The 16,181-nt window shown below is 43.2% G+C and overlaps 1 protein-coding gene and 1 pseudogene across 1 annotated transcript; both read left to right on the plus strand.

Moving 5' to 3' along the window:
* Window positions 1-565: 565 nt before the first annotated feature.
* Window positions 566-3,947, plus strand: LOC110980344 (tetranectin-like; annotated as a pseudogene).
* A 3,831-nt stretch (window positions 3,948-7,778) lies between these two features.
* Window positions 7,779-8,315, plus strand: LOC110980345 (snaclec coagulation factor IX-binding protein subunit A-like). Its single transcript, XM_022236946.2, has one exon. The coding sequence runs from the start codon at window positions 7,779-7,781 to the stop codon at window positions 8,313-8,315; it is 537 nt and encodes a 178-aa protein (XP_022092638.2).
* The last annotated feature ends 7,866 nt before the right edge of the window (window positions 8,316-16,181 follow it).

The raw sequence follows: 16,181 nt of genomic DNA on the forward strand, positions 1-16,181 counted from the left end.
CACCGCTCGCCTGAACATTGAATGGAGCACTGTATGGACATTATGTCATGAGCTGAATGAGGTTGGCAACGCAAACTCAGTCATTCAATTCGCTGACTATAGACAGCAATTGTGATATGAATCTGAAGTGCAGGACAGCTAAACCATGACGATGACAAACCCACCCCGTGTGTCAAATGCACTTTTTATGATATGGCATCTCACGACCACGCAGACATAGTGACAGGGGCAAGCAATTTACGTTGGAGCTCATTTCAAAAGTAAAGTGACCTTTCAAGCTCATTACGATGATCAGCATTGCAAAACGACGACGAAAGTCTCATAGTCGATTTTCAGCCACGCGATAGTGTGGCGTTATAACACTATAGTACAGCGTAATGACGCTGGATTATGGCGATCATAAGGTTATAGTACGGCGACATAACGCCGAAAGAAAAAGGGTCCTGCCCAACGAGTTGTCGAATACGAGACACCGTAAATATCAACGTGTGTACTCCTGGCATGTATCACACTGTCTTGGCAGCGAATGCAAACATGGGCACTTTGTCAATAACTTGCCGTAAAGATGGCCAGCCGATCCCGGCAAGCTCGGTGGTCGAGTGGTTAAGACATCTGCACTAGTAAGCAGGAGGTCGTGGGTTCGAGTCCCACCCGAGTAAGCTTGTGAGGTTTTTTTCGCAAGCTCTCGGACAAGCACTGAGCATACAGTGCTAATTAATATACGTTGGGTAAGAGCAAACCTGTTATATATAATTGCCGTAAAGAGCAAAACTGTGATCAGCAGTACCTTAAATTGCCATTAGCTTTGACCGCAACCTATCAGATCTTCGCCAATCATAGGCCTACCCTCCTCCCTTTTCTCCTCAGTGGAACCAGCCACCGTAGCTTATGCGCGCTTTCACTATCCAAGTAAGTAGGACGGATGCCAACATACTTTGCATTTGACGTTTTCATATCCCAATGTGAAAATCTGGTTTGAGTTTTTGAATGTATTTATACTGCTCAGCTTAGGAGCTTTTGGGACTCTTTAGTGGTGGCTGTCTGTTCCCCTCCCCCCCCGTTGAAAAAAACTGGAACCACTCGTGCTATACGCCTTCTACCAGGAGTTCATGGGTTGGTGGGAGGCATCGGAGTTCTGCAATGGACAATGGGCGCAATCTCGTCGTGCTAAACTCGAGCGCGGGGAATGATTTCATCTGGGCGATGATACAGAATGTACTTGCCTCTGGGTTTCAGCTCGACCGTGGGGAATGGATCGGCTGTCAAAATGACAACGTCATCTCCGACTTCTGGTGCTCCGCTGGGTCTCAAAAAATGGACTTTGCACCAACTGGAAGTGATCAGAACATCCAAATAGGAACGGAGAGAAGTAAAGTGCGTTTTCTTTTAGAAGGGAGGCAACAGCAAATGGTTGGCCCAGGCTTGCAGTCCAAAAACCGGCAGATACGTAGCATGCCAGGTGCCCAACACGTCACGCATGCGTTGTTTGACGAGCGACGCAAATGGGCGTTTCGTCAGCAATTCGTCGTGAATGACGATCCCCAACCCCGACCATTCTCAATATAACAGGGCCTAGTGACCTGCAGAGCAAGCTTTTTCTCCTGAAAAACTACATCACTTGATGTGGACATCAAAAACTTAAGTAACAAGAACAGTTTCATATTACTCAGATACCGTGGTCTTTACCTTAGTTTTAAGTGTCAGTGTACTCGTATTTGCTGCAAACAATCAAGAGACTGAGACATATTTCGAATTTTACATACAAATAAAATGTAGAGCTTTCCTCTGCATTTTGGCCTAGTTGAGATACTTCGGATCTCAATTTAGTTCAACCTGAAAAATATACAAATTAGAGAATTCTTCGTTAAATTCCTCGTAATTGTTTTTACTGACACGAGCCTAAGGAGGTAATTCTTGTGTTTGATAATTAATTGCTATCCCCTACTGTTAATTTTCATCCTTTCAGAGAATTTCATGAAGCAAAATAATTGCGGGCACTCGCGGCAGTTGTGGAGTTTGCATTGTTCACTTGTATACTGCATGGTGCCATTTTCCAGGTAATTGTTAAGAAGCCTTCAGTCGGTGGTTTTGAACTTGAGCAAAAACGATCAGTCAGAAGTTTATCTGTGGTGGATGATGCCAAGACAAAGTTTGAAAAATCTGACATTTGCAATACAAAGCCCTTTGATCTTTAGTCTTTGTTGACTCATATGTCAATTTGTTTTGCTATAAATTTATATGTTTCTCGGATTCCTGGTATTATTGACTTTTATAGGCCTATCGGAAATTTACTCCCTCGAATTTAGTCGACTAGCAAAATCTACTGCTTGAAAGCGTTCATTAATATACGAACACAGATAGTGAGGTCTTGGAACCAAGACGACACCAGGGGCTGCATGCGCGTTTCTTCACTAGCTCATGCAAGGCATTGTAGGAACCAACATGGCGTGGCAAGATCGTACCCATCTGAGGTCGCTTCTATTGGGGTAAGCACTGAAGTTGCGCGTTGACTTCTCGTTCCATGGTTCTATGAAGCTGTATGTGCAGTGGGCGTTGTTTAAACTTAAGTGACGTCACACTTAAAAACTGCAGATATCTATTGATATCCCTCGAGTCTCATTAGACCCAGCCCTGCAGAAAAAAGTTGAATTAAACTCACATTGTCGACTAGATTTGCCTAAGGTGCATTCGTTTTGACTTTGGAAACATATATCCTCTTACTCACAGGTGCACTTTTAGTCCCGTTGGTTGTCTTTTTGTAGAATTGGCAGAGGCAAAACACCATAATATAACCTGTTCCCCTCCCCCCACAAAAAACCCAACTTATACATTGCAACAGGGACCTTAAAGCGAAGTGACCATGCGAAATATCAGCACGATAAAGTCTACGCCTCATCTCATGCGTGTGACGATATGACCGGGGATTAAAAACGAGCAATAATAGATGACAAGGTCTTTGCACTAATGCTTGCAAAGTGTTGAGGAATAATTCCTCGTAAAAAAATCAATATACATATAACAAGCAGTTCCATCTGAAAGCAAGATTTTGAAAGAATCGATAACTAAAACCGCACAATCCCATATCTCCTCGATTCCCAGCACGCAGTGCTTCCTCGTAGGAGAAACATTGCCAAGCAACCCCAAGGCTAAAACAGTGCGTGGCAGTGATTACGGTAAGACATCAAGGTTGGGCGAAATCAAATTGATCAGACCATCACTGAGCGAGTGATCATAAGCCTTAATAAGAGCTATCTGGAACATAGCTAGAGCAGTACAAGTTTTTTTGCATAGCTTACGGTACGTTTCGTCTTTGCGGTCTGCTCGTAAGAACAATATCTCAACAAGAACAAACATTGATCCTATGAAATTTTGTTCGTGTTGCGGGAAGAAATAAAACCGTCACTAAAAAAATGTTGTCGCGAAATGCCACTTTGATGGCATGTCTTTTGATTTTGCAGGCTGGATTCTCAACGGCAACTTCTTGCCCTCCCGGCTGGAAGAAATGGAACCGCTCCTGCTTCGCCGTGAACATCGAGCGGATGAGTTGGATGGAGGCTTCGGACTTCTGCGAGAGCAAAGGAAGCCGCCTTGCTGTACCGAATTCACAGGCTGAGAATGACTTCATCTGGCAGACGGCGGTGGAACAGTTTCAGGCCGAGTCTACGCGTCGGAACGGGGTCTGGATCGGATGCAAAAAGGAATCTGCTAATTCAAGCTTCATGTGCTCGGGAGGGAGAGAAAAAATTGGTTTCACCAACTGGGAAGCAGACAGTCCAGGTCACGAGTTCCCTCAGTGCGTCGTGTATTTTAAGCGAGGCAACGGGAAGTGGACATCCAATGACTGTGACCCGAAAGGAGGCAAGTTCGCAGCCTGCGAGATGTCGACTCCTCCTGGCATGCATTGCTTGACAGCCAACGCCAGCGGGCGCTTCGTCAGCGACTTGTAAAAATTAAAGAAAAAAAGAAGAAGAAAAACCGCAGCATCGGAACGGGTGAATTCTGTCACCAGCCCCGAATTCGTTCATTCATTCGGGGGGGGGGAAGCAATGACTGACAAAGGAAAGGTGTCAATTCCGTTTAAGACCCTATCGCGTCTACACCACTCCTTGCACGTATTATTTGGCAGACACACAAGCTGGCTTATTTTCAGCCAGTAGACCTCTATCATGATGGTGCCATGTTTTTCTGGCTCTGTGTAGATCAACTGACAAAAGTTATTGCAACTTCACATATTGATGAAAGGGGACAGACTATTTTTCTAGCCTCAAATAAGGCTGCGGCCGTGTGCGAAACGGGCTTCCACGGGCTACGGCTAGGTCTGTTGTCTGCGCGTCTCCACTTATTTCCAATGGAGTGAAGACCTAGACCTAGACCTTGCTCTAGACAACAGATTCGGATGCAGCCTCATGAGTCATCAGTCTAGTTACAAGAATGGTAAAAAAAACAAGATGGCCACCCCATGATAAACGGGACAGGAGAAATGTGGTTACGCGGTGCGACACAAGCATTGTGTGTAACAAGCAGACTTTACCATTAAAGGTGAACTAGCCGTAGACATGAAAGAGACAATCTTAGTGTTGGCTGCAGTAGAGGACAATAATATATGTTATGCATACGTGAGCGGAGGGGAATATTTTGCAAATGAAGAAACCGTATGATAATGCATCAGTAATTTGGATGACATTTTAAACAACATTTTGTGCTTAGTTCACCAACTATAAAAGGGAAATTTTATCAGGCAACCTTGGACAGCATCATTCTGTAGATTGCCTCATATCTATAAGGCCCCAAATCTTAGTGACTGCTGGAGTTAATGAAAGGCAGCGCATTTCTCCCGACGTGAAGAACAGACGGTGTGTTATTGCAAATAAAATGCAATTCCAATCGCAGGTAAGCGAGAGAGTCGTCGTCTACACAGAAAGCAAATAAATGTGGCAATTTTTTTCTCCAGCGCACCATATCAGAAGCAAAGTTAGAACTACCAAACATAAGTCACAATACACCGCACCAATTTAGATGAGAAGTAGAATAACCAAGGTTTCCCTAGCGGTCCCTAGACCATCATATAGTATCTATATTAAACTTGAATCAGACACTGACAATGGACAAGGACCCGACACATACATTCGTGTCTTTATTATGGTCGCGTTCCCAAAGAACCCCCCTTTCACCAGTCCAAACAGATGGATTTCAAAGTCATCATTCAATAATGTGATATGACCAAGAGAGTTTATCATCAATAATGATACCTTGGAATTTGTAGAGTGAACTCTACTGATGGCAGAAACATTTGTCTTCACAGATTCATGCAGACTTAGGTTGAGAGACCTACTTAGGCCTAGGCCTACTCGTGTTTGAATTTTTTGGGTCATTTTGACACCATTGTTACAACAAGGACGCAATGGCCTCGCGAAGTGCCAAGTCTTCTATCGAGGTATATAATTTTTTTTCATTGACGCTGTGGTTTACAAGACTTCGTTGACCACTGTATCTATTATTCTGAGATAAATGAAATATTGACGAAGATAACAATTTATAAGAACTGATTTGGCTAAACCTTTGCACAAGTTTACCAATGTTCCAGCATTGATGTCAAATTTCAGTAAGGGTACTGGAAAATTTCTGAATCTGCTTTGGGCTGTGAAATTTACAAATGAAGAGAAAAATTGAAAAAGGGATAAAAAAGAAACAATTTTTAAATTGCTATCCCAAGTTATTAGTGAATAAAACAACCATAAGTAGAGGTTACCTGTCTCCTTGTCCAAAACTGCAGTTTAGTAAAGTTTTCCGGTGTTGGACAGCAGTATGATAAAGCTATGAAGTAAACTAGAACCTTTCATTGAACAGTAGTCTTTAAAGCATTTAATAAATTGATTACATTTTAATTGTTAAACGGTTTGCATAAAAATTGCGGTACTTCTGTGGTGTATTTAAAATTGTGCAAATATAAATTTCGGTTAAAGAATTGTGTTCACTCGTTAAATATGTGAAATAGTCAAGTACTGTCACTGTTATAGGTAATTCGTGTACAGTGAAATTGATTAGATTTGAAGCTAAGAAAATGAAATTTTGATCGATTAAGAAGTAATACATAGGTGTTAGCAGTATTAAAGCAACGTATTAGTCGATGTTTGCCGAACTTCAAGCATTATGTAGAGTAGTCTTAATGTAGTTAAATTTTCAGAAGTGAGAGGTCAATTTTGGTAGGATATTTCTCTTTCAGGTTAGGTTTTCATTTTCCTTTCCTGTGATAATTTTTATAGAGGCAAACGAACGAAAAAAATATTGCACATTCTAAAATTTTGGCACTTTAATTTTCCATACAAGCGTTACAGAACATTGTACGTATACATACTTTGGCTGCAAACGACAAGCGGAATCTTATTGTTGTGTCATCGGTCCCTCTACCTGTACAGTCTCAATAGATCCCGAAAGTCAAAGGTCACGCAGCGAGCTTCCGGAACCCTCGCGCAGTCCGCCTTTGGGGATTTTACGTTGGGCCGTCCTATCACGTTCGATAATTGTTGGAAGAATAATTCCTAACTGAAACCACCCCTTGAAACACTCATGTCGGAATTTTACTTTTGTCTTACTCAAGTAATATTTAGGAAAAGTTACCTGGAAACAGGTAAAAAACGAATTTCACTAACGACCTTCACGTCCGGCGATATCGTACCTAGGTCTCCTTGTTCATGCACGTTTGTTTTCACTCCCCGTGCTTTCTTGAAAACGAGATTGTACAACGTTGCAAATATTTGCCTACCTGCAGTCAATGGGTTCCAGATTCCATTTAATTGACACACACAGTTTTGTCAGCAAAGGTTAGAAAAAAAATATTAGAATTTTTTGTAAAAGTAGATTATTGCTTTAACTTTATTACCTTATAAATTAAAAGTCCATGAAATATTTTGATCTGTTTTATTTCGTTTTTTAACTTACAGACTAGCATAAAATTTCAACCGAAAATGTCCATCTGCGTACGAGACCGCCGCATTGGACTGTTCTTCATGTATTTCAGATTTTCAGAAGTGATGGGTTAATATTTGGCAGGATATTTCTCTTTTAGGTCAGATAATTTTTAAGTTCCTTTAAGTTGATATACTAGCAAATATTTTCCAAAGCCCTTTTTCCATGTTGGATTTTTTTAAGAAGTAACTGAACGAAAATTATTACAAATCCTAAAATCTTTGCGCGTTATTTTTCCTATGCAAGCGCGCTGTTAAAGGTCAACTTCAGGCTCTAAAGGTTAGAGTGAAATTTTCTGTCAGTGACATTCATTAAAATGAGTGGGCGTCCCTAACACCGTTGGCTACGGAATAACGAAGCCCAACAATAGCTTAGGGCGGAAGGCAAGCGAAATTAAAGTCTACAGAATCGAAACTGAAATTCATGTATTTTCTGCACGGTTAGGTCCGACTGATACTGCACGGGAAATGTATCAGTTGTACAAAATGCTTTTGTTCACGCCAGGCACTTGGAGGTTTGAGGCCTCTCTGACGGTTGCCATGTTACCACATCAATAAATGTGCACGAGCCGGAAAAAATTATACAAATGGCATTTTGATAAAAAAGGCTGATTTCAACGCCAAACGATTAGGTAGCTTCACAGACTTGAGAATCTTACATCGAGCAGCCGAATACCAATATCTCTGGCCGCGGCTCGAGGAAAGAAAAGCCGATCAATTTGTACAGTCTTAAATTTTGGGGGGCTGATACTTACGATACCTACACCGATATCACAGAAATTCTTAGAAATCAGAAAGGAAACAGGCTTTAAAATGTCTTCTTATCATTTGATGGCATGGCTTTTGATGCTGGTGAGTGTGTTCTCAGCAGTCGCTGTCTGCCCTTCCGGCTGGAAGAGCTGGAACCGCTCCTGTTACGCTCTGTACTTTGAACGGATGAATTGGATAGAGGCTTCGGAGTTCTGTGAGGGCAGGGGAAGCCGGTTGGCAGTGCCGAATTCACAGGGTGAGAATGATTTCATCTGGCAGATGGTGAGCGAGCGAGTTGAGGCCGAGTCTGTGTCTCGAAGTGGGGTCTGGATTGGATGCCGCCGGGAGTCTCATTACTCCAGCTTTGAGTGTTCTGGAGGTCCAAAGGAAATGAGTTTCACCAACTGGTACCCCGGCTTTCCCGATCAAAGCTCCCCTCAGTGCATCTTGTTCTCAAAGGGTGTTGACGGGAAATGGAAAAACAACAAATGTGTCTCCGCAAACGGCAAGCGCTTCGTCTGCAAGATGCCGGATGCTGCTGGTGTGCACTGCTTGACCGCCGACGCTTACGGGCGTTTCGTCAGGGATTTGCCGTATTAAAGGATTGAAATCGTGTAGCAGCTACGGGAATGAGAGGGCCTAGCGTGGCAAAGCCCGAGTACACGAGACGACAATGTGAACGTGATGCCTCCTCTGACACCTGGATGTGTCTTTGTAAAATTTAAGTGAATTTCGGGGATTGGTGGAACTAGCTCAACAAAAGAAGGAACGAAACTGTAAACGTAGACTATAACATTCTTGATATACTCTGATTGCATGAGGAAACTTATTTGACGCATTAAGAGAAGCAATTTTGTGTGTCCACAACAGAATGTCATCCAGTACTGTAACAGTCGACACGCATATTCCTAGATATTTTTCATGCCTCGTGTAAATGAATGTTCATAGTTCAACGCTGCTCTCTTCTGATAAATCGACGAAACGAACAGTTTGACGCTGCATCAAAAAGTTTTGGCCGCGATTTACAATAACACGCGAGCCTACGGTAAAACTAACAAGCGGCTTCGACCACTGTACTTAGCCGCGTGTACAACTCTCCGACCGCTGCTAGACCTTTCGGACTCAGCCTTCTGTTGAGTTTGGATTGCTTTGGTTCGAGTATTTGAGGTCTTTTCATTTTGACACCAATATCATACCACAAATTGCACCGTAAAACAGCTCAGAGTTTCAACACATTTCTAAGCATTTTTGAAGCTATTTTTTTCAAGCACGTTTTCATCCAGGACGTGTTTAGATATTTACACTGATATTTGTTGAAATGCTGTACGCTTCTCCAAGGTAGGCCTACGCTTTTAGCTTTGTGTAATGCGCTTAGCATTAAACACTTTCCTACACGCATTTGAATGTTAACTCTCTGAATATGCCGTAAGGTATTTGTTCAGAAAGTGGTACCGTAAGAATGTTTACAAATCTAAACTCCATTTTAGTGTACTATTAATTTGTGTGAAACTCTTTGGATGAAAATTATCAGTAGTTATCAGTAAGTCGATGATTAGTGATTTCGTTTTGTTCAGTGGTCTGATTTATGAATTGGAGTATTTGATGTGTTTTTTGTAGTTCTGTGTTTGTGTATCGTACAAGGTAGCAATAAAGGAAACCGTCGGTCTTCATTTTAATTAATTAGAATGAACTCTATTCTTTCATTTCATCTGGTATTGGCATGTCTGCTGTTAACATTATTTAAACTCAAGAACGAGGGATGGAAATCGCACAAACTGCCAAATAGCAATTGCTTGCACACAAATTTTGCAAACATAAACTCTCGTCTGGCACTTAATGTACTTAGGTTAAGCACAGCAAGCCGCTCAGGATAAGAATGCTCCTGCCTACGATGATGCAAAATGAGACGAGTGGCATACCTTTGAACTTGTTCAAGTTAATCAACGTGTCCAACTCTATACACAGGCCAAGCAGGAGAACAATAATCAAGAATGGGCATAACAATACAGGCGTTTCACAATAGTGCGCCTCCAAGAGTTTCCAACGCGTTGGCCAATCACAACGCGCGAAATTTGTCGACCCTTTCCGAACGCGCATCGGGGTCGACAAATTTCACGCATTGTGATTGGTCAACGCGTTGCAAACTCTTGGAGGCGCACTATTGTGAAACGCCTGTATTGCTTTGTACACGGCAAGCGAGGTCTAAGTATTGCAATAACCCATAACATGACGCATGAAGCCGAGGGTCTTACAGGCCTTTGTAGTGACATGCTGCACATGCTCATCCCAGCATAATTATGGAAATACGTCTTGTATTTTTGGCTTCAACATTAAATAATTTTGTTGCGCCTAATCGTCTAGATAGACTTGGCCCTCACAAAACTAAGACGCTAAATTTTCCAGTTTCATATGACAGGGAGAATCCAGCTTGTGTCATTTTTGTCATCTTCTGCACAATTTTAATGGTGTCGATGAAATATTCTGTCAGAGCCTTGTAACATGAGCGGGTGTCTTTGACACTGTGGGGCTACGCCGAAAATCGATGCCAAAGACATGGCCACAACTCTAATGCTACTGAATTCTGAAATTCGTATCAACATATGACAGACGCTATGGAGGCACGCAAACTACCAGTCTACACACAGGCATCGCAAGGGGGGGGGGTGTCACACCCCCGCATTGGTTCGTTTTGTGGGTATAATCATAGTGTGACGGAAAGTGTATAGGACTAGAGCTAGTCTAATTTGATTAATGAGTTGCAGTGCACGTACCTGATTGGCTAGTGACTTGGTAACGTGTGCTGGCTAGGCATAGCGTAGCGCGCTGTGTGCACGTGGTCGTGCTACTGCAGTGAGCGCTGCGATCGCATTATAGTTGGTTGCGTGTTGGACTTCGCAGAGTGAAGTTGGTGAGTTGGTACGGTACGGAGCTAAGGCATTGTCAGCGCTGTGCGAAGCGTTGCGTGGTGCTGATGCGTTGCAAGTACGTGATTGTATAGACTGTACGTGGCTGACTAGTGTGTGTAGCTGACGCGTTGCAAGTACAAAGCTGTGAGAGCTGTACATTGCTGACGCTGGCTCGCATACACGTTAGGTGAAGCTCGTACGAAGTTGTACAAGTTGTACGTTGCTGACGCGGTGTGCATTGTTTACACAGAGGTGCGTTGCTTATGCAGTGGTGCATTGCTGACGCAGTGTGACTTTGTAGATGCGCTGTGTGTGGTTGGTGCACAGTGAATGGCTGATGCGCATGGTGCATAGTTGATGCATTGGCGTATTGCTGCTGGGGCCCTACGCTAAATTAGTGCTCAATCCAATTACGAAAATACACAGGCAACCAAACCAATCTCCCAATCACTTCACTGTACATTTCATTGGTTGATTTGTGTTGATTATTGTTGAATAAATTGAACGTCCTGTACCGACAGTTCTCCCGTCAAGGATTACTTTCTTTACAGGTTGATTGTGTAATTCAACAGAGACTAATTAACACTCGGTCACAATCGGCGGTATATTTCCTCCAAAACGGTCCCGCACCCTTTGCCTTGAGGTCACTCTGTGTGGTCTCTCGTCTGGGGAAAAGCCTTAGGTTGGGAAGATCGACTCTGCCACTAATAGTGCTTGGTTTGATCCCATCAACTCAGGGTAGGCCCGGGGATGCCCGCCACAATAGCATGTCGGCAAAATAAAAAGATGAAAGGAAGAGGGATAGAGTACACACATTTTGCGTGACGGTCCGTCGGCAAATGTCATGTGCCACCCCCCATTCAAAACGGTCTAGCCACGCCCGTGAGTCTACATCAGTATCGAACTTGAAACGGGAGTTTCTTCAAACGTATTTTCTCCAACGCCTGGTCCAATGTTAAGGGCCAAAAAAGGGTCGTCACGCACAAGCACAAAACGAACCAATGATAGGCCGTGTCTGAATCACTTGGCTTACGGCTGGAATTTACACACGATTTAATGGGAACTAGCCGCGGCCACGGCCATAAACTCGTAATTCGGACACGGCCATATTTCATCAAAAAAGAGCCCGAATTCAACGCCAAGCATACGGCTCCAAAATCAAGTGGACTTCAGTTCAGTTCTTAGAGGCGAATTACGGAATCAAAAATAGTTTGAAGTAGCCGAGTATCTCTCTCGTTGCGGCCTGAGACAGGGAAAGGCGAACTACCTGATCTGTATGCACTTGTTCTCAATCTTTGTGTGGCAACACACAAGCTGATGATACCCACCAAAGCTTTTGAAAACGAAAGTTTCCGAAGTGTATTCCTCGATTGACAATTTGACAGCTCTTCTTGTGATGTTTGGAAGTGTATTCTCAGCCACTGCCGCATGTCTATATTTCCGGCTGGAAGAAGTGGGACCACTCCTGCTAAGCTCTGTACTTTGCAGCAGATGAGCTGGCTGGAGGCTTCGGGGTTCTGCGAGAGCAGAGGAGGCCGCCTTGCCGTGCCGAATTCACAGGCTGAGAATGATTTTCATTTGGCAGATACTGATGGAACGAGTTGAGGTCGATTCTCATCATATAGTCGGGGTGTGGGTCATGCCGATTGAAAATTCAAATATTCGACTGAGAGATGGAATCACACTGAAATGTACGGTGTGGCTTCATCATTTTGAGGGTTATAATTACTTGACTTGCTTTCTGAATGCCACAGCGCATTCATAAGAAACGAGTGAATTTAAATAGAATCGTCCACCGCCAGCATGTGCAGCCAGTGAAATCGTGTATAGGCTCCACTTCGCTTCGAACCAATCTTCGCGGGTCGGGTTTGAGTGGTTTGTTAACAGCAACTTAATAAAAAAGATCTCATCAATGTCGAAAATACTCTGGTCATGAGTTGAACTGTTAAAATAGGCTATACCTCAGGTTCACGATGACGAACTCGAGCCTATGTTATTCACTGTTAAAAACCCTAACCCCCTAGGGTGTACGTAAAATCATATTGAAATTGGAGGATTTGGGACTGTTCGGGTTGATAGACAGCAGTGCCTTCTATGGCCTTGCTTGTGGTCCTTACTGACATTTGTCTGTTTAAAAAAAAACTCACGAAGAATACTTGAATCACATTGATTTGACGTAAAATGGTTCTCTATTAAAGGAATTGGTCATTGTTACCCATATCATGACTCAATGATGTGGCAGCTTCTCTTGGCATTTATAAAAAAAATCGTCATTTTGGGAGTTCAGTTCTACCGCGAGAATGCTCAGAGTAAAAAAAAAATGCGTCGATGAAGGCGGCAAACAAACTCAGCGAATTGATGTCGTAATACGGCTGTCGTTCCCGCAGAGTTTCTTGACCTTGCGGCCGTAATAGGGATTTTATAGCACGAGGACAGAGAAAAAACGGGTAAAGTAAGTGAGATGTCATTCTCGGGAAATGACCGCGGTCACCTGCCTGAAATTCATCGGGACCTTACTCCAGTTCAAATTGGGACGCAATCTAAGCAATCTCAGTTTATTCAAGACAAATCACAAGTCAAAAGTGACAGGGTTCAATCAGCCACTCACTCTAACCGACAGGGGATTATAAATGGAGTATAACAGTTAATTAAATGTCAGTATCTATCGGCTCCATGGTCTAAACAACGCGCGATCTGAAATCACTCAAACTCCGGAAGTCTGCTGTTCTGCTTTCCAAGGACAGAAAGAGTAATGAAAACGCAGACGCCACCACTCAATATTAACTATGGGGCAGCAGCAACAATTTCTTAAAGATGATATTCGATCCAATATGAAACGTCAAATATGCAGACAGGCTGGGTAGTGCCGGTAGACTGAGGCTCTACAATAAAGAGGATTTCATTTAAGCTGTCCATCTTACTTTGCTCTATCTGTGACGAGTCTTTCAAAACGCACCGGCGATTTTCACTTAAAGTGTCAGTACCGTACTAACCTGTTCTCAACAATCGAATCACTGCCTCGGCGTTCCAGTCAGGCCAACTCATCCTGTACTCGATTATGTCGTGTATGTTTTACAAAATGGCGATTCTGGTCGACTTGGGGGTTCCTCTGTTTGCCTTGGGATTGATTTCAACCTCATCCGCCGTCTGCCCTCCTGGTTGGAAGAGCTGGAATCACTCCTGCTACGCTGTGTACTTTGAGCGGATGAGCTGGCTGGAGGCTTCGAAGTTCTGCGAGAGCAGAGGAAGCCGCCTGGCCGTACCGAATTCACATGCTGAGAATGATTTCATTTGGCAGATGGTGGTGCAACGACATGAGGCTGAGTCTAGGCATCAGGGCGGGGTTTGGATGGGATGCCATCGCGAATCTGCTAATTCAGGCTTGGTATGTTCGGGGGGTACAGAGGAAATAAGCTTCGCCAATTGGTTACCACACTTTCCTTCAGAAATGTATCCCAAATGTGTGGTCATGTCAAACAAAGGCAACGGACGGTGGAGATTGTGGACATGCACGCCAAACAGAGGCAAGTACGTTATCTGCGAAATGCCGACTACTTCTGCCATGCAATGCCTGACAGCTGACGCCAACGGACGCTTCGTCAGCGACTTGCCGTGAAGTTGGAAACTGTTGCAGTGACTGGAGTGAGGTCAGGCCCCGGTTAATTAAAGAGACAGCGATTCGAACATTAAGAACAATACATTTTCTGAGACAGCGATCGTGTGTTTTGTGAGTGGCGTGCCTCAGTTAGGACACTCAAAGAATAAACTCAACAACTGGGCATTTCAACGTAAACAGAACGAAAGGACGGAATTACAGTGTTCGTGGTCTTTTGCAGGCAAAAATGCTAAGGCCCTGGGCAGACACAATACCTTTCCCATGCAGAATTCCGCTTCCTTGTATGTACTCTTGACAAACAATGCTCATTGCGCTTTGTCGAAATGCACTTGCTGCACAAGAGGACTTATTTTCTTCAACACATTCGGAATAATGGGTGAAGCTTGGAAGAGCTTAGAGTAATAACCATACGACACAAGCATGTCTCGTATGACGGAAAGCAGAGGAAGAGAACTTAACTTGACGTTGAGGGAGACTTTGACTGGATGGCGATTCTTATTTAACGTATCAGTGATTTGTATATAACGCATACATCATAAACTAGCAGAAGCCTCAACAACAGCCCCGGCATCCTTGCTTTTATTTCTTAGTGTTGTTTTCTGAGGGTATTGGTGCTAATTATTATTAGTAGTATTTGATGAACTGAAAAAAATTCCTTTCGGGGGGCAACTTGTCCCCCCCCCTCAACCCCGCTGGATACGCCACTGCAAACGGAGAGAAACTGTCGACACACATTCCTCGTTCTTTTCGTCACTGTTATTTAATAACTGATTGTGGTACCGCACGGAATTAAAGATATTAAAACTATACAAGTAGCTTAGTTCACTGGCATCGCGCTTAGACACGAAGTAACAAACTTAAACATACAACTGTTAAGTGTCACATTCAATCATCCTGATAAACGCGGACCTCTAAATCTTCGGTCAAGTTTTCCAGCAGCAAATGACAAGGAGAATCCAGCTTGTCGTCTCACAAATGCCTTTTTCTCTACAATTTCGATGGGCTTCATGTTTTCTGTCAGTGCAATAATATCAGTGGACATCACAGGCACCAGGAGAAGGAGCGGAACCCAATGATTCGCTTCGGTAAATGACAAAGGTTCCAAGCAATTAATGCAACCAGTCTGCACCATTGAACTTGAGAAAAGGAGGTTGACAAAGAACGGCCTATTATATTTTCTCCAGCGTCAATGGGCCTGATGTTTACTGTCTGTGCATTTAATATCAGCGATGTCACTGGCACCAGAAGAAGGAACGAAGCCCAGTTTCTTATTGTACTCTAAAATTCGCATCGGCATATGAAGCTGCACGCAATCGACGTAACCGGACTGCAGTACAGAGCTTTAAACGGAAGTTGAAATATAACCACCTACAGTTTCTGCAAAGGCCTGGTCCACTACTACTACAGGTGTAGGCTTATAATTCCAATCGGTGTGAGTAAAATTTCCATCGTTGACAACGGGAGCTACGGAAGAACGAAGCCACTGCTGTATTGCTAATTGACTTCAGATATTCGCTCCATTATGACAAAGGCTGCATGTAAAGCGAAGTTATCCATTCTGCACTATACCGAACAATACCCCCACAGAAAATGATCTCGCTACGCCCCTGGTTAACAGGTGAATTGCTTGATTCCATCTGTCACCTCGTAACATTATTCTTCTCATTAAATCCCTAACCATTAATTATCTGTATAATATTCCCAAACAGCGTTTCAAATATTTGACACTGACCGATTTACGTATCTTCTGATATGGATACATGTATAATGCTAATTTGTCACATCTTAGCATTGAGGCTGTGGCTTTTAATCGATTATGATTTTCTTGTGAAAATATGACAGTAGAAATGGAATTTCCTTTAATAATCGAGTCGGTTTACTAAAGAATCCCAATATGAATTAACATTCAATTTAAAGACAGTGGTGTCAAAAGTTGGCGTTTCG

This window comes from Acanthaster planci, linkage group LG07, assembly GCF_054643075.1.
Source record: "Acanthaster planci isolate LZ-2023a linkage group LG07, COTS_SCS, whole genome shotgun sequence".
Taxonomy (NCBI): Eukaryota; Metazoa; Echinodermata; class Asteroidea; order Valvatida; family Acanthasteridae; genus Acanthaster; species Acanthaster planci.